Source organism: Calypte anna, chromosome 2 (genome assembly GCF_003957555.1).
Source record: "Calypte anna isolate BGI_N300 chromosome 2, bCalAnn1_v1.p, whole genome shotgun sequence".
NCBI lineage: Eukaryota > Metazoa > Chordata > Aves > Apodiformes > Trochilidae > Calypte > Calypte anna.
Genome location: NC_044245.1, coordinates 137,985,251 through 138,004,821, shown reverse-complemented (window position 1 = coordinate 138,004,821; position 19,571 = coordinate 137,985,251). Strand labels below are relative to the sequence as shown.

Genomic DNA, 19,571 nt, shown 5'->3' with positions numbered 1-19,571 from the left:
AGCCTTTTTCCATTGCCTAAGTTGTCATGTTTGCTTAAGAAAAACATTGCTTTGAGTGTAAAATATATGCCAGTATGACCTTCACAGCCAGCTGGAGGCAACAAATCAGTATAATCCTAATTAATATTCTGCTCATTTAGATATGTTTTTCTTAAAGGGAAACCTGTAACATCCAATAAGGTTTTACTGCTAGTGCCAAATGGACAGGAAGAAATTAATCACCATCTACAGAGGAAGAATTAAAAATGTCTCAGAAACCTATCAGCTGCCCTAAACAACACAGAATGAGTTCCAAATGCATCAGTGCCAAATAGTAACTGATTTTACTCAATAATTGTGCAACATAACACTACTGCATCCATTTTTAAAACACATAAAGGATTGCTCTCTTGCACAAATGTTTTCTTGACAAAGAAAGGTCCTCCCTACTTTAAATCTGTTTATCTAGGATGTACAAATATGTAACAAGAGTTATCGTATATAAATTTAAGGGAACTACTTCAAGTGGCATGAAGGTTGAGAGAGGTTCTCCTACCCCTCTACTCTGCCCTGGTGTCCAGTTCTGGGCCCCTCAGTTCCAGAAGGACCAGGAACTGCTTGGAAGAGTCCAGCGGAGAGCAACCAAGACGAGTGAGGGAGTGGAACATCTCCCTTGTGAGGAAAGGCTGAGGGAGCTGGGGCTCTTCAGCTTGGTGAAGAGGAGGATGAGGGGTGACCTCATTAATGTTGATAAATATGTAAAGGGTGAGTGTCAGAAGGATGGAGCCAGGCTCTTCTCAGTGATGACCAATGACGGGACAAGGGGCAGTGGTTATAAACTGGAGCATAGGCAGTTCTGTATAAATATAAGGAAGATTTTTCTTGTTGTGAGGGTGACAGAGCACTGGAACAAGCTGCCCAGGGAGGTTGTGGAATCTTCTTCCCTGGAGACATTGAAAGCCCACCTGGATGTGTTTCTATGTGACCTGCTATAGGTGACCCTGCTCTGGCAGAGGGGGGGTTGGACAAGATGATCTTTTGAGGTCCCTTCCAACTTCCCCTGACTTTCTATGATTCTATCAAGTTACTTAAATTCTGGCAAGCTAATGAAGAAGTTTATCATTAAGGAAAGTGCATTAATAAAAATCCTAGTTAAAGACTAATTCTATTTCAGTTATTTTACTTTTGCAAAAATCTGTCATGGGCATATTTTCTTTTGATGAGCTAAGCATCCTTCTGCATCTGATATATGATATGAACAGATACACAGCTGCTGCATAACCACCTTCCTTTGTTAGGATGATATCAAGGATCTTGTCTTGTTTGATCAGGCCCTGCTAAATGTTCAAAAGTAGATGAGCTTTGAAAGGATAAATTTTTCAGAAGCATTATTTCTCTTCCTTAAGATTAAATAGAAACTTTCCTTTAAAATAATAAATAAATCAGTAAGAAGACCAGAAAAGTTCTGCTGCTCTCCTGAACAGCTGCTCCCATCGCTGGGCCATGTGTTTGACATTTCTCATTCTAGGCAAAATACTCTCTCCACACATGCAGAAAGTTCAGTGAACAGGTATTCAACCTACCCCAACAACAAATTCAGATTGTGATTTCTCACTGCTTTCATACCTCAGAACATGCACCCTGACCCTTATTCACCAAGTAACAGCATCAGCCTTACATATGATACTAATCTAAGCTAAATGCTGGTAGACTCAGATTAAAACAGTCTGATAATGTTTACAGCATACTTCAAATTCTGGATGAGGCCTGAACCTGAATCCAAAGCATGTGTTGCACTGACAGGTAGGGAAAGGCTTTAGATGGGCAACAGGACAAGAGAAGGTGGGAGGTGAGGGCCTGCACTGTGTCTTTACACAGACTCAGATATTCATTTGTCATCAGTGTAAATGGCCCCACACTGTATGTTAATCCTAAATGCAATTAATTTCCTGAAGATGAGCCCTGATATCACCTGTCCTGAAGAAAGGCAGTATCTACAGGGGCCTGGGTATGGTTGCTCCTCAGATGGGGTCAATGACCACGGTCAGGCAGGTGGACCATGGACACTTCTTGTCTTAGCTACTGAAACACATGGTGAAAAGCACACCAAAGCTTAGTCCATAACTCACCCCAGCTATCAAAGCACAACACAAACATTGCCAATTAGGTCTTAATTTGAATGTAACAACAATGAGCTTTCTGAATGCTGAACTATACAAGATTTCAGGCTGTAGGTAAGCAGGTTGTGCATATAGGAACTGCTGAAACTGCAAAAGGTCTGTAGCCACTGAAGACATGAAATCATTGATCAAGTGGCCAAAAACTTTCTGTGTCTTTTCCCACAGGTCTACAATTTTCTGAGGTGGAATACCAGTCTTTTGTATGAAAAGATGCACAGTGCACAGTCTCCAGCCTGTGAGCAAAATGTCACCATTTCCAGTATACTGGAACTTTTCCTTAGGCACTATATGTTTAAATAAATTCTTCTCTTTGTGCTTATGTAATTCTCCTTAAAAGTTTACACAATCCTTGTTTTCTTCCTCCTATTCCCCAGTAATGTGTTTCCTAATAGTATCTGTGTTCCTGGCCTTATATAAACTCAGTTGTTCCATATTCTTCAGAAATGAAATCAACACAGAGTCCAAACACATTTCATGTGAAATTATGTAGGATACACTGTTTCAGCTGGGATTGATTTACAGATTTAACCAAAGAAGTCATATGAAGTTCTTAATATATTATTTTGGAGTAGCTTCAACCCCTCTATAGCCAAATGAACTGAATGCAAAGAATCATCTTTCAACCACCACTGTTTGATTCATTATAGTAGACTCAAAGTATAGCACTTGGAAAAAAAAACACTTTCTAGAAACCTGAAATTATTGTATTTTCCCATTATGAAAAATTTTAAAGGGTCTAAGCCTTGCAGCATTGAAAGAAAGCACAAGGGCATACAGAGAAAGCAACAAATCTAATTGCTTTGTGTGTGTTGAAAGAAATATTATTTTCAGAAAGGTGGAATATTGGTTGGACACATGTCTGATTTAATTATATCTTTGCATCTGTAATGGCAAGGGGATATATCTCACTACCATCCAAATGGATTATCAGATGAGGCATTCTCCTCCAAGGGATGGGAGTGTTAATGATTCTAATACCTTCTTCCCTCAATGCAGGACTGAAAATCCACTTTCCACAAGCAATGCTGGAATGGCAGGACTATGGAAAACCAGGAATTTATGCCCACAAAGGAATTCCCAAACTGAGCCCTTTATGCACAGTGTGAGAGGATCTTAGAGAGCTCCATCCATTTTTTGTATCTCTGTGCAGGCAGTGAGAATGGAGGAGCAGGTGGCTTGTCCAGAGATCACTGTTTCTCTTGTAAAGCCAGCATGACAGCCAGCAGGATTTCTGGCACTAACAAGATTTAGTGGCCTTCCAGCATGTATAAGTCACTACACTGCCCTCAGTCTTTTCCTGTTCTCATCAGTTAAAGACAGAATAAAACTAGTATGTCCCAGGTAGACACATTTTTGTTTCAGTCCCCCAGGTTCTCAAGAAATGGATCTACAGATAACTTCACAGACATCTTGAAAGCTCTCTTGGTGATGGAAAGAGCTGTGATGTTGGCATCTCATGAAACTCACAGGACCCAGAGTAAAATACTGGCCTGACTTAAGACAACACAGTCAAGGGAATCAGTTCCTTCATAAAACTTCAGTTGAAACCGAGAGATCTGAAAAGTTTTGGGGCATTCATTTGGAAATGAATACATTTCTCATTCTTAAATTTGCTTGAAAAGATGGACAGTGTAGTGGTGGTGTCAATCGCTGCATCCATTGTACAAATGAACCCAGCTGATGTTGCACTAAAGCAGGTTAAGAAGCCTTCTCACAAACCCTCCCCCATTGCAGCAGAGGGAATAATAATCTCTGGTTACGAGCCAGGAACAAAATGCTGATAGTATCAGGCACCAGAGCTTAAAGAAGACATCACATTATGCCTTCATGAAATATAGAGTAACACAAGTTGGAAGGGACCTCTGGAGGTCATCTGGTCCAACCAATACTGAAACCTATACTGAAATCATGCTAATGAAAGTATCTCAGGGTCATGTCCAGGCAAGATTCTAGTATCTCCAAGATTTTCTGGGCCCCTATTTCACTTTTTCATTTATCCTCATGGTGAATAATTTTCAATTATCTAATTAGAAATTCCCTTGCAATTTTTCCTTTGTGACTCTTGTCTTAACCCTGTGCACCTTGGAAAAGACTCTCTCCCTGTTCCCTTATGCCTTCTCATTTCAATAGTTGCAACCAGCAGTAAGATCCCCCCAAGCCTTCTCTTCTTCAGGATGAGCAGACCCAGCCCTCAGCATTTCCTTGTTCCATCCCAACCCGCCTGAGAGCCAGCCCTCCTAGGGGCTTTCTTTTTATACAAAGACATCTTTTTGTAGTCTGTTAATAGCATATTTTTGCATAAATAAAGGTTATGTAAATAAATTAAGTTTATTAGAATAAGCTTGTCATAAACCTTGCTTTATTTCTTTTGTTCAGTGTTAAGAACCTGCTTTCATCGTCTTGCCTAATAGGACAAGCAGTAGTATGATACCAAGGGCTCCTATTACAGAGCCATTTTTCTTCTCACAGAAATCTATGTATTAATTTGACTTCATCTACTTATTTCCCACAAGACTTGGAATGTCTGTGTTTGCCCAAATGCTTTTATTCTGAAAATAACTAAATTGTCCATGACAAGTCTTTAAGCTTCGAGCCCCAAATAATTCTCAAAATGGTATCTGTACAATCTCTTTTGAGATTTGTACATTTAATGCTACTTAGAGCTTCTTGCCATCACAATTTCCCTGTTTGCAGTGACCAAGCAGAAGAATAACTGTTTATGCCAGGATTTACTCTTGCTACATATTAGTAAATATAAAATCATTTCAGCAAAAAGCCTAAGTTAATTACGTCCTGAGCATCAGGAAACAATTAACAGCTTTCTATTTTATCACCCTGATTTTTAAGCGATAGAATTGTATGCTACTGCAGAAAAGGATGCAGTTATCAAGAAAAAGATCTTTTTTTTTGCAAAAACATGAAAGGAAATTGATCCACTACTGACAGTCAGTGCTATAAATAATGTTTGGCTAATAACTCTCCAGAAGCCTTTTCTATTATTTGCAATCATAACTCTGAGTGACGTGTTGGCCGTATGTTGTCAGATTACCCTCCCAAAGAGGATGAGGGTTAAGTGCTGGACTCTTATTCTTTAGATAAGAAATCATAGATTCAGCTTTCTGTGAGTATTCTGCAATACTATTTGGAATTAAATAAAAATAATTGTTTTCTGGAACCATATTGTAATTATACATCATGATTGGTTTGCCTCTTGAAACATAACTGAGAATGGCTTTTGAAAACACAAAAGAATACTCAGGCTTGCTTAAGCAGCCCCAACACTTTGAAGACACGAGCAAAAATGTTCTGAAGAGCAACAGATACAACATATGAACACTTCTTTTTAACTCTTGCCAATAAACTCATTCATTGCAATACGCAAGAAAGTGGTGCAAGCACAGAGCCAGCAGATTGTACAAGAGTTCAGCTGAGCACAAATGGAAACACTACAGCAGTATAACCCTTCTGGCAATGGTCCTTAGTGTGAGAAGCAATGGAACAAACCCACATAAACCTCCACAACTCTAAGCCAAAGGCCACTGTGCTGGATGTCAGCTTTGTTCCCAAACCAGATAGATTATACAAGATCCATAAAGGATAAATATGACAGTGTTAGTGCTGCTTATTAGCAGAAGAGCTTTGAACTCTGCAGATTCCTCCTGCAATGCACCTGCAGGACAGCTGTACTTCTCTCCCAGAAAGTTCAAGTTCAGTTCCAAGTTCTCCTTCCCCATTATCTTACACCTCAAGGATTCTCCTATGCACTGCCCTTGACAAACATGGTCCTGTCTGGTTCTTACCTAGCTGGAATGCTCTTAGTTTCCACAGCACTTGATCTATCTGATTCCCTCCACTGCCTCTTCCACTTCTGTCACATCAAACACAGCATTACCATGTTTATCTTCACTTTCAAGCTTCTAGCTTTGCTATCCCTGTCTCTCAGGTGGTGCTGGCTCTTGCTCTGACCAGCAAAATTTAGTTCCAGTTTTGCCATTCAATTTTAAATCTTTTAGCAACTTTATGCTTGCTTCCTTAATATCCAGGAGGCACCTTCACCCAAAGAGCCACAGAGCTGTCTGTGTAGTCCCCAAATCCTGTCCACCATTGCTATGATCTTACAAAAAACTTGAAATCTAAACAGGGGTTGAGCAGGGGATAGATGAAAGGGTTGAGAAGGAGCTCCTGGACTGACACAGATGTACTTAAACATCACGGTTTGAGTCTTTGAGGAACCAGTGTCACTGGTGCCCCCCAGTACAAGGGGGTCTGTGGAGCTCCTCACCTCCTGACCCCAGGCCAGCTGACCTTACCTCTTCCACTGTCCTTGGTGTTGATTTAACACAATGGTAACCTGGCTGAGCTCCCCAGGGTGTTCACTGTGGGGCCAGGAACACACCAGTTCAGGTGCTGGTGTGCCTGCTGGTCTGGGAGAGTTGGGCTGCCCTTCCCTTCAGCAGCAGCTTGAGACATCAGCTCCACACTGCTGCAAAAACCACAGTATGACCTACAGTCCCCTGGTTCTCCACAGAAACCAGAAAACTCTCATCTGCCTGCAAATCCTTGTGAGACTGCTGTAGTAGCCCACATAAACACAAACACAACAGTGAGGAAATGGAGAATCGTGACCTTTTATACAAAAACCAGCCTCTAAATTTGCCCTGAATTAGCAAGCCAAATCAGGTATATTTTTTAATTATTTGTAAATGCACTTTCGAGATCTGAAAGCATTTACTTGATTGAGGCACTGTTAAGAAGCAAACTACGAGGTAGTTGCATTCCCAAGTAGTGCTGTCACACTGGTAGCACTGTGACATGCTGGTCATATTAATTACATCGTAAAAATTTCAAAGCATATGAAATGTCAATATTTGTCTCTACTCATGCACAATACCCTGACAAGAGTACAGAAGTAAAGGTAAAGGCTTTGAAAGAGAAAAAATCTGGACAAACTGCAAACACGATTTCTGTTCCTATGGGATAACAACACATGCATTTGGCACTTAAACTCATCATGATTTCTATAGTCTGTGTTCTACTAGAGTCTGAAATTTTTAATGAGAATCCATCAAATGTTTGACTCATCTCAAGTTTAGACAAATTAAGCAGGGGTCAGGGGGTGGTCAAACACAGCCAATGGCTGCTGCCATTCTCTCTCTCCATCCTTGACCATGGTCTTCTTCTGTTGGCTCCTGCACCCCTGTGCTGCCACCAGTCTGACCTCATGCTGAGTGTTTTTAGAAAGTTAAATTTTTCTTATCTGTCTTTGGCTGCTTTGGTTCCCTGAACTTCTAATCCCAGACAAACACCAGTACAAAGTGCAAGGGAAGTGATAAGGGCAGGGCAGTAGCACTCTGCAGTTAGATCTGCTGTATCAGAAAACCACTGTCTGAAACTGTAGCTCAGTGATATGGACATGGACTAACCCAGCACTTCTTCAGAGAAAGCTTTTATGTGGTCATGCAGTGAACTGGTTTGTAAAACTGACCCAAATGCAGTGTCAGCCATCCAAAAGCCCTGCTGATCACTTCCCCAGTGCAGACCACCATACTGTGATGGTCCAGAGATGTTTATGACAGTCCAGAGGCAGGGAAGCACAGAGGAGAGAACCAGGAGGTAGAAACTTCTATGACAATGTGGGTAAAAGAGAGGACCATTGCTTTTAGTGGCAGTACTAGCTCAAAGTTTTAGTCATCCAAACCATTAGCTCCTCTCCACTTCTCTAGCTCCAGGTATACCTGTGTAGCTGTACCAGGATTAAAAGCACAGCTGATGAACAGAGAAATAAATGTAACAGCCCCAAACCTGCTGAAGATTGCTGCCTGGGGAGGCTCCTTTAGCTTCAGAGGCTTCTCTGGAGTCTGAGTGAGCCCATCAGAGAGTCTGTGGGGTATCTTTTCCTTTACTCCATGCTTTCATGCTATTCCATGATACAGTTTTCAAAAAATAAGGGAGCAAGACTGCACATTACTTCCACTCCTGGTATATTGGTCTCTCCTGGCAGCGTAGATTTAAGTATTTTGTTTTTCTTTAACTCTGCAACCAGTTTTAGTCTTTCTGCTGCAAGGAACAAAAGCATATTCACAGTCTAGTAGTTTCTCTTTAAAGCCACAGGAAAAATGTGGGATTCAAGGGAAAGGTCAAATCTCCAAACAGTTAAAAACATTAAAAAACTAAAGGTCACGACTGTTGTTGATATTTATGAAACTGATTAAAAATTCTTTCTCAGCTTTCCTTCTGCAAACTAGTGAAGGCAAACTGCCTCTGTAAATCTGTCTCTCCGTTCTATTATAACACCAATAGTCATAGTCAAATCAGTGTAACTAGGGATCCTCATGAACCTGTGTTAGTTAGACTTAAGTTGTACTTAAGTCCAGTGGTGGATACATTAATACTGTGCAAAATATATATTTATATGTCCCAGTCCTACTTAAATAAATAAATAAAAATTTAAAATAATAAAAAACCCAAACAACACAACCCATGACTGCCATGTGAAGTGCATTCTTCACTTAAGGAATGCCAGTTGTTCCACTGAGACCTGAAGCTTGGCAGTTTCTCTCTCTATTAACCTCTAGAGCCTCAATGCAGTTTTTCTTCAGGGACCAGGTACATGAACAAAACCTGCTAAGCTCTTGCTTCTTACTCAGTCTTTCATCCTCTTTGCCAGTTTTTCGTAAGTTTCATCTCTCCCCATAGAAGTTTATTTTGAGGACATGACTGTATTCAACTCTAGCCTTGAACACAGGGAAAAAAAGTGTTTTTCAATTATCAAAAGAACTCACACGAGCCTGCTCATTACAAAGGTTATGAAAATAAAAAGCAGCATTAGTGGCAAGAAAGGCAGAATGGTCCAGAGCCTCAGGAGGGAAGGTCTGTTTTTGAGAACAGACCCTAAGCCAAATATCACCTAAGCCAGTAGTCAGTGCCTGGACACTTAATGATGGGAAAAGAAGTCTTTGTCAGGAACTTAGCTGGACAGCAGAGAGGCAAATCTTTGCTGCTGTGACAATGTCCTTCCCTTTCTTGAGTTTACATCATAGAAAATCATTCAAGTTTTACTCTTCAAAAAGTACAAGAGTCTATACATGTAAGAAGTACCTCAATTAAAATGAGATGCACTGATTCCTCTCTAGCCCTTGTCCGTTTATCTAATAGTGAAAGCTTATTGACCATCCTCCTGTCTTCAGTCTGGTCTCTCAGTATACAGACATGACTTAGGAGGGAGAAAAGAGCGGATCCTTTCCTGAACACACTACCCAATCTCCACACTTAAGAGGTATTCTTCCCTGTGCTTTCAGGATACCAGTCTTAGGCTTGGTGTCTGACCTCCCAAACTAGAAATCCTAATCCAGACAGACTCCCATTTCACTTCCTTAAGTTTGGTGACTTCACACAGACCTTTCCTTGCCAACCAGAGCCAGCTAATTCTGGAAGCCAAGGGCTGTTGCAAGGGTTCTATTTTTCTTTAGACCATACTATTCCTAGCCCTGTTGGGACTTAATAAATAGCTCAAATTCCTAGGCACTAACACTACACAAATAATAAATAATAATGACACGTGGTAGGAGGACTTCTCTGTCATGATGCCAGCCCATGGCCACTGCCCTCAAAGGAGCAAGGATCATGTAGTAAATGCAAAAGTAGATTGCTTTTGGCCCATTAATTCTGCCTTCCCTCCACAAGTATCAATACCAAAACAGTTTCCTTCACCTACTCATGGGCAGCTCCTCTAACATAAAGTAAACAAAAACTATTCTTGCACACGCAACATACATCCAGGATCCTTTGCTCGCTTGCTAGTCTCTGCTACCTTGAGACAGAAGTTAATGATTGACTCCATCTGCAATGGAATACAAAAAATATACAGCACAAACCACTCATACAACATCCTCCTCCCTGTGTACACAGCAAAAGAGCAATCGCTATTTGCACACGCATTGTTAACTACTCCATCTCTGAGCTGTGCTCGAGGAAAGCTGATGACAGGAATGACAGAATTATGAAAAGGCATAGCTTAAAGAACTGAGCAAATAAAAGCCTTATGTCTTCATTTCTAGAAATATTGAATAGACATAAATTTTACTGAAGGACATGAGGAACTGAGATTCCTGGCCCTGGGATCACACACACACACACACACACACACACAGGTGTGTGTTTCTACCTGCACACAGGTATGTATGTATGCTTATAAATACTTAGGGGACTGGATGTCATTAAAGTTAGTGCAAACGAAACAGGCATGATTGAAACATGTGAGAAGGTCCTTTAAATGTCGTAGAGTCTAGAAAAAATGAACAGACAAATTTGAGAAACACATACTTTTTATAAAATTAGTTATATTAATTAAAATATATAATTAAAACTGTTGTGATAAGGTAGAGCTAGCAAGAAACTTCTTGATTTCAAAACACTTCATTTTGCAGCTTTCGAACCTTCACTTTGAAAGCTCTTTTTTTCAGTGAATTACTCTGGTGGAACCTCACAAAGAAGATTGCCAAATTTTCAGTTGCTTGATTTAAGAAAACAAATTAATCAAAGTGAAAATATTTGGACAGAGAGTTCTGGAGCACTCTGTTCCACAGAGATCTGATGATATAATCTTGTGTGCCCTATCTTCCCTGAAGAAGTCAGCAGGCAGGAGCATTCTCAAGTGAGACAACTAAAAACTATTTTTTTCTAGGTTAGTTTTAAGCCTGAGCAGTAGCCTTGGTTAAGGTAAATGCAACCACTGGTAGAGAACTGAGGACACTGCAAGAACAGGGTGCAGGAGGAAGAAAAATACATCATCCCTTTAAGTGGAAATACAATATTTGATTGGCTTAGGAAGATCACAAAATCTCATCTTAATGAATGCCTCTAAAACAGCAGATGTTGTTTAATATTTGAAGATCAGTCAAGACAGTATATTAATGTTAAAGCTGTCTTGATTAAACGTCTCTAGAGGCTCTTTCTGTTATTTGCCCTGGTTTCTTTGTATTTTAGAATGCAAATGAACTTTTGAACTCTACCACTGTGAAGAAGGCTTACTATTTATTGCTCAGGTAGGAAAAAAAAATATGGTAGGTGCCATCATCCCTGACAGGTTTCAGAAGATTGAAAGTTACGCACTCCACTGTAAGAAGTTTTCTTAAAGTGATAATCTTCCTGAAGCAAGACCTGTAGAAGACCAGAGAAAACTGATTTTGACTTTTCTCTTGCAGCTTCAAAATATATAGTTGTTTACCATGTAAAACCTCTTTTGTAAAACAAAACTCAAAACCAGACCCTTGACAAAAAGGCAAAACTTTCTGTTGAACAACAGCTTGAATTTTGTCTTTTCTGAAAGAAACAACAATCTCTCAGAAACATACTTCATATTCTTTAAGCAGAAACAAAGAAGATGCTGCATTATAAGAACTTTATAGTTCTTATAAGAACTATATATAGTATAGTATAAGAAAAAAACAAGTTTCCTAATAATTTACTCAACTGCTTAACAGAAGTGAGAATCAGGAAAGGTGTTGCTTCTTGTAAGAGCTGGTCATAAAGGATCAAAAAATCTGCACAATATATACAAAGGCAATTTTGGATTTAAATAAAAATATAATTTTTAAAAGGTGTTCTTTTGATATTGCTGTTTGGCCAACTACAGCCTGAGGAAACCCTGAATGACTGGGCACATTTTCTACAAGAAATGAGGGCCTCTTGGAAAATATACCATACTTCAGTGACAATCTGTCTTCCAGAAACAATTAGCAGATAAGGAAGATTTCAGATACCCCTGACTTGTAAGACAGGAATCCAGAAAGTAACAAAGCATGCCCATTGAAACAGCTTTTGGTTGCCAGAGGCAAGATCAGCTTTAGCTAAATTAATGTTCAAACCCAGACAGAGATACTTTAACCCTTCTGCCAAGCAGTGCTGAAATGGGCATAATTTGTTGCCTTTGACCAGGAGGAAAATGAGCCTGGAATTGCTCCGCTTCAGGTAAAACTCTCACTGACTTCAGTAGTACTGTTATACTTCCAACAATGACCATCCGAAGCACCCAGGCTGTGGCACCTTTCTTCAGGTACACGCAGTGAGACTGAGGAAGCTCGGGGACATTGTCTTCCCAGGGGCTGTTCAGGTGGGGACATTGCAGCATAGAGGCTTCAGAGGACTCTCCCAGCCCAAGGAAGACAAAGGCCCCATGATCCTCTCAAGCACAGCTCAGTTTCTTCAGGACACAGGTCCACACTCATCACTTGTAACTTATGGTGTCTTTAAAGGGCAGCTCTGTTGTGAGCTCACCACTGAACAACCATGGTCTCTGCAGCTGCAGCAGTACAGAAAGAAAACTTGGATTTTGGGGTGATTTGAGCTGACAGGCAGTTGTTTGCCCCAGCCATTTGTCCTTGCAGGGCTGTTGGTGCCTGGCCAGCCCACAGCTGGACCCTGCTCATCCCAGCTCCTGCCTTGCCCTGCTCAGTCTCCCACACAGCAGTGAGAACCTGCTAATGGGTAGGGTCTGAAGAGCCACACTGCTGAAACCTTCAGCTTGCTACATGGCTGTCAGCCTGATAATTTAAAGAGCCAAACTTCAAAAGTCTTCACTTTAAAAAAAGTTTCTATTAACCAAAAGTAAAAGGTGTTTGCTCAGCCAGCTCCTGGGTATAGAGGCGAAGGACACTACTGGGCGAAACAAAATCACCACGTTTGCTAAAATGTAGCTCTAGGCCCTGTTTCTTGCTCCATAAATCATCCCCAGCATAGGCTAGGGTTTACACTGTGGCATCATCTCTCATGCCCAAAGAGGGTGGGTGCAATCCCAGAGCCAGTGTGTGCCAGCAGCCAGCTCTGCAGCTGCCTGCTGGCACAGCACACACCAGGGCAGAAGCTCGTGGCCTGCAAAAGAGAAACACAGATCATAGGCAACTGAGGAGCAGTGGAAAAATCTCTTTGGCCTCCTGCTCTCCCTCTCCTAGCCAGTGTGCACTTTTCTGGGGAGGGGAAAGAGACACAGGGCTTCCATCCCTGCTGGCAGCATTGCCTGTTTGAGAAGCCAGGCTCACCAAGATGCTGTTTGGATGACTTGAACCTCCATGGCATGAAGAAATCTCTGCCAGAAAGGGACAGATGTGCAACAGACAGGGCACAGGAATGAGGGCTACGAGACAACGTGTGCAGCTGGGGCGAGACGGGCAATAAGAACGTTGCAAGGAATTTAAATCAAGCAGCTCTCACAAGGATTTGAGTTTAGACACAGGTGCTGTTTGGCCTAGTATAAGAGTGCTTTAAATACCTACATTTAGTCAGTTTTGTGTAAGTGACACCATGCTCACAGTTTCGTTTTACACTTTTACTCCTCGGTTATGCATTCATCTTGCAGTATGTAACACTTGCTCTATGCACTTTCACCCAAATACACACATAATCACCTGTTGGGCTCATCACTCCCGATGGGAGCTTATCTTGCATTTGCAAGCATCACTAAGAATAGAGGAGAGTATGTTTCCTTGAGTGCATGTGTGCGCTTATTTTCTATCATGTTTGCCAGCCCCAGAGGCTGCTGAGATAGCTAGACTTTGATCCTGAAAACCCTCAACATTTACATTTAGCCTTTAACAATTATACACTTATCTTGGACAGGAAAAGAGATACTTTAAATGCAGGGCTGGCTAAAATTTCTCTACTGGCCAGTTTTCTATCACATATTTCCAAGCTTTTATTGTCTGTAAAAGTGAAGAAAACCAACCCTTTGCAAAGGGTATGCCAACAGAAAAACTGAACAAAAAAAAGACTGGGGAAAGAGAGACAAAAGTGCAGTTTCACAGGACACTTACAGCTGACTCAATGGCTCATTGCTGCCAAAATGGGAGATTTCATTTCTTCTCCACTACCTCCTCTTTCTGCCTCTGGCTGCACATTCCCACTATCTCTCTCTCTGGGTTCTGGCAGAGAGCAAAACAGAAAACTAACTCACCTGCTGGATCACCACATTGCATCTGCTCACAGAAAGGTGCAAGAAGCATGCAAACAGGCATGGGGGAGGAGGTGGAACTACACAGATGGGAATGAGGAGTAGGGATAGGGTCAAGGGGGGAAGCTAATCTTCCCATTCAGCAGCAGATAGTTATCATACAGTCCAAGGACATCTACCTACAAGATTTATATAGGTAACTTTGCAGGACAGGAAATAGTGATTTTGTATCTGTAGGTCACTCTGCCCAAAGACAGCACCTTTCCTTACCTTAAGAAATAAGATGACAAATGTCATCCTTGATTGTGAAACTAATGAGGTGCTTCTAGGAGCCAGATCTGATGAAGTTTCCTCAGTTCTCTCCTTAGGGAAAGACTGCAAAGTTTTTGCTTTTACATATAACTATGATGTTATGCAGAGCCTGCATGGCTGGTCACCTTGTGTTTCACTTCAAGCTACTTTAAAGAGGAATCTCAACCTTGGAGCAGACACTGGTGTGTACTGGAGCCAGACCACTAAAACATTTACTCCCCAAAGATATCACTGGTGTACATCACAAGCTATCAGTGGTCCTTACCATACAGATACGACCAGTAACGTCAGTGCCTGTACTAGCAGTGGTGTACTAGCTTTGGCACTTCCCAAAGCAAGCCACATTTCTATCATTTTTCAATGTTTGTTTGGTATTTGAGAAAAAAGTTCAAAAAAATTCAAGCAAAAACTAGTGATAAAATAATTCCACAATCTCTTTCTAATTACATACATAACACATGATAATAATAGCATTATTCTTTCTGAATCACACAATGTTCCACCAACAAGCCAAAAGCCTTAAAATTTATCTTTTCTCCTCTGTAGTGTATGGGTACAGATGGCACACTAAATACATCACAGAAATTATAAAAATTAACTGAGTCAGGCATTTTTGTTAACGGTTTCTGTGCTGCACTCAGCTCCAGTCACACAGCACTGTTAATTACTGCTGGCACTGACGGTAGGGATCCCCTTCCATCTGCTAGGACCAGCTGATGCAAAATAAAAACAAGCCCTTCGAGTACGGAGCACCACTGCAGGATCACTCCCGGCTCCGCTGCCAGAGCGGTTCCCTGCGCTCTGCTTATTTCTCACTGGGGTGCTAAAACATTTTAATGCTTAGGTTTTCTTTGGTTTTGCCTTTTGTTGTTTTTTGGGTTTTTTTAATCTTAAAAGAGGCAACCCTCCTTCTATTTATCTCTTGATCCCTTTAGCGATGCAGCAGCCTTTCCCCCCAGACTTCTAACGCTGACCGGGCAGTAAAGATGCCCGGGACATAAGACCCTCGGGACCGTGACTTATCTCCCCGGGCTGCCACCTCCGCTTATACTCCTCCTCGCTTCGGAAAGCGGGGCCGGAGCCCGGGGACGCTGTGGAAGCAGGGCAGGTGCTCCCATGCAAGGACAGCCCGAGGGGACAGACCCTCGCCCTCTGCCCCGCAGTTCTCCCACCTGCCTACAGAGGGGTTGCTGCTGAACCCCGGGTACGTGTGCCCGGCAAAGCGGGGGGGAGGCACTGCTTACCGGAGCTGCTCGCCGGTGAGCAGGACCTCGGCCATGTGCTCCAGCTCCGTCGCTTTCTGCTGCATGCTGCTCATGCCCTCCTCCATCGCCACCGGCCTGCGGGCACAGCACCGCCGGGTGAGGGGGGAACCGGGGACCCTCCGGCCGCGCTGCCCCCGCCGGCAGCTCCCAGGGGCTCCCGGCCCCGGCCGCTGCGGAGCTTGTCACCGGGGATCGGGGGGCACAGCGGCAGCCTTCCCCCGCCGCTTCGGCTCACCTGAGCGGAGCAGGTCACTTTTCCCCTCGGCAGGCTCGTATTCCCCCCCCCTGCTTCCCGTGTTATTGTGTCACGGGCAGGCGGAGAAACACATGGCCGCAGCCGCCGCAGCCGCAGCCGGGCTCGCCGAGGCAGCAGCGTCCCCCCCCGGCTGTCACACGACAGGGTCGGAGCTGCCGGCACCCGCGGGAAGGGGCCGGCTCCCCGCCGGGGGCTGCGGGCCCAGAGGCTGCCGCCGCCTCTGCTCCCCGCCCGGGCTGGAGGGCAGAGGGCGGCCTTGCAGGCAGGAAGGAGGGCAGCGCTGCCCTGCCAGGAGAACTCTCCTGAGGGGGCAAAGACCCCGCCGCCGGGCTGCGATGAGGGGCTGCCGGCTGGACGGGCCGAACCGAGGGAAAGCTCGGGAGAAGGTGGAGAGATGGTGCAGCCGGCCCAGGCAGTGAGCGCCGTGCCTTGGCGGATACCCTTAGCGATAGGTGGGTGGCAGAGAGGGAGCTGCTGGTCCGTAATTTCACCTTCAAGAAACGCTGCTGCTCTCCCACAGTCCTGACTTCTGCCTATCTGCTACCCAAGAGTTGGTTTCAGGCATCGGTCCCTTCCCACCTCACTTTTTCGTCTCCAGGCAACAGCAGATGCAGAATTCCTGAGAGGCCAGAGGAGCGTTTCTCTCAGTATTTAGTCTTGACAGGGGAAAGTAAAGTCCAAGGTCATGAGCACTGTTTGTCAACACTTTTGATGGAGATTAAAACAAAACAAAACAAAAAACAAAACAACAGCCTTTTTTAAAGTCCAGGAGGCATCATCTGCAATAGTCCAAATATAGTTTTTGTTTACAAGCTCATGCAATTAAGATATACCTCGACTGCCCACTCATTACCTTTATTTCTTCTTGCACATACTCTGTGTGCATGGAAATTGCATACGCTTAAATGTTTGCAATATAGTCATCAACTGAGGACCAAGACAGTAATTTCAGAACCAAGAGACCTAAGAGGGAAACAAGTGAACCCACTGGTAACCAGGCTGTAGATCGCAGGAAGGAGGTGATTCCTTGCATGACCTATAGAAGACTTGAGGTATTTATTACCAAAGGAGGCTCTGGATGTGAAAGAATGGACTTGAAGTCAAGGGCAAAATGGACAAGTACTTGGGAAAGAAATCTGCAGAGGGTTACTAAGCAGACAGCAGCCACGTCCAGCTCAGGAAATTCTCTGTTCTAAAAATAATTGGAAGCTGGGCAAGCACTTGCAAGACATTTCATATATGCTTTCCCTGCTGTTTCTGAAGCATCTGTTTATAGCCACTGAGATGAATACTGGACTAGATGGACCTTTGGTTCAAGCCGGTGTAGTCATTTGAGGGAGCACCCTTGTGGGTCTCAAAAAGCACTAGAGATCTATGGATGGCAAAGGGAGAAAAACAGAATCTGCCTTCATTTAATCTGTGGAATGTGCCAGGGAAAAAGGACACCTTAGGACTGTTAACATGACAGCCTGAGCTTGCTCGCTGCAAATTTGGAAGACATGCATTTAATCTGAAAACTTGCAAACACCTTCTAATTCCTTTCATACTGCAAACATACAAAGTACAGATTCACAGAGCTGGAAACAAAAAGGGAATTGAAACAACCATCTCATCTGACCTTAGCTTTAGGACAAAGGATTTGCACAATAACCATTATCAAGCACTTTATCATGTGACTGAAGGAAAGACAATTTCTAAAAAATGTTATTGTACATTGCAGTCTATTTTTGGGAAAACCCTCTGGTTCATCACCTGGGTTTGGTTGATTCAGCCATTCACCACTGCCAAAAGAGGACACACCAGTCTCCTACACTCCAGCAGCACAATCTGCTATGTGTCTTATGCTCATTTACCCATTTTTAGGACCTCTGCTTGATTCAGTTCAATTCACTAAATTGGCAGAGAAGTATGGGAAAGTATGGGAAAGTGGCAAGTTTCTTCTGGGCTAGTGAGGAGCTGTGCAGATGTCTGTAGGATCCAAAGAACCTCAGAGCTGACTCTGAGGTGTACTGGGCCTGGGCAGCTGGGAGCAGGAAGGAAAGAGGAGGAAGGAGAGGAAAAGGGGGAAGGAACTGGTTTTAAGCAGTGACAAGCTATTGGTTTGAATCAGGGTGCTTGTAGAACTGCAGCCTGAAATGCATCTATTTCCTTTCATAGTCTTGCAATTTGGAAATTGTAGGCCAGTGCAATTTCTTGTACTGAATTATTTAATGATTATACATGGCCATGTTTGCCTTTGCATACTGATATCCTATTTGTAGTTTGTTCCACCTGTTCACACTAAAAATTGTTATATTTTTAGTGTGTCTAAAGGAGGGAATTCGGTATCAGTCACTCCAAGCCTGCTGCCACTCAAAAATAGCTAATAAACACAACCCTAAAGGGTCCTGTTTCAGCCAAAATCCAGTAATGAGCCACATAAAATAATCTGTTCAGAAGTTTGCAGATTGATGGTTTTTAATGTACATACTGCTATAGAACATAAGGTCTAGCAAAGGATTAAGTTGTATTAACCCTTCCTCACAGAGGAGATTGGCCACCAAGACCCCAGGAACAGCGTGGCCAGCAGGTCCAAGGAAGTGATTCTGCCCCTGTACTCAGCACTGGTGAGGCCACACCTCGAGTACTGTGTCCAGTTCTGGGCCCCTCAGTTCAGGAAGGATATCGAGGTCCTGGAGCAGGTCCAAAGGAGGGCAACCAGGCTGGTGAAGGGACTCGAGCACAGATCCTATGAAGAGAGGCTGAGGGAGCTGGGGCTGTTCAGCCTGGAGAAGAGGAGGCTCAGGGGAGACCTCATCACTCTCTACAACTCCCTGAAAGGAGGTTGTAGCCAGGTGGGGGTTGGTCTCTTTTCCCAGATGACTTTCAACAAGACAAGAGGCCATGGTCTTAAGTTGTGCCAGGGGAAGTTTAGGTTAGATATTAGAAAGAATTTCTTTACCGAGAGGGTGATCAGACATTGGAATGGGCTGCCCAGGGAAGTAGTGGATTCTCCATCCCTGGAGATATTTAAAAAGATGTGCCATGGTCTGGTAACTGCAGCGGTAGTGGATCAAGGGCTGGACTCGATGATCTCTGAGGTCCCTTCCAACCCAGTCGATTCTATGATTCTATGATTCTATGACTAAGATGCTTGTCTAAGGTATGGAACATCATGTGCAGAGTCTGAGATCCCAACAGCAAGATAGAGAGATGACCCTCTGAGATAACCTCCAAAAAGAAGATTGATTAATTTTTTATAAATATAGGATCAATTGTAGGAATTGGTGTCTACTTTGGGTATGATTAAATACTTGTATTTTATGATAGCATGGCCAGAGTCAAGGGAGATAAGGGTCACTAGCTAGCATTAAAGCATTCCTAAGCCAACAGCATGGCAGATATTTGAGCTGGAGCCCTGAGACACTTTAAATCTCACCCTCCACAACATCAGGAGAGCAAGAAGAGCTGCATAGGTCTGGTGGAGAGTTGGTACCACAGGCATGAGGGAAAGATCAAGTGTCTTCCAGTGACTTTTGATGATGCTGGAGGATCTCTGGCACGCAGCAAGGTATTAGGCTACACTTTTGAACCCCCAAGATCATGATGCTCTGTGGAGCATCATGCATGGATATGGGCATTGTATTAGACTACTG

At 43.2% G+C, this 19,571-nt stretch overlaps 1 protein-coding gene across 3 annotated transcripts in view; it reads right to left on the bottom strand.

Annotated features, from left to right (window-relative positions):
• DEPTOR (DEP domain containing MTOR interacting protein) overlaps positions 1 to 16,158 on the bottom strand; it is a 71,577-nt gene extending 55,419 nt beyond the window's left edge. Inside the window, exons 1-2 of one of the 3 annotated variants that reach the window (XM_030445560.1) lie at positions 15,916 to 16,158; positions 15,660 to 15,755 (exon numbers count right to left, since the gene is read on the bottom strand). In XM_030445560.1, coding sequence (XP_030301420.1) covers positions 15,660 to 15,745 — 86 coding nt within the window. In that variant the 5' untranslated portion in view covers positions 15,746 to 15,755; positions 15,916 to 16,158. The other 2 variants (XM_030445559.1, XM_030445558.1) reach the window with 2 other exon arrangements.
• Positions 16,159 to 19,571: the final 3,413 nt, after the last annotated feature.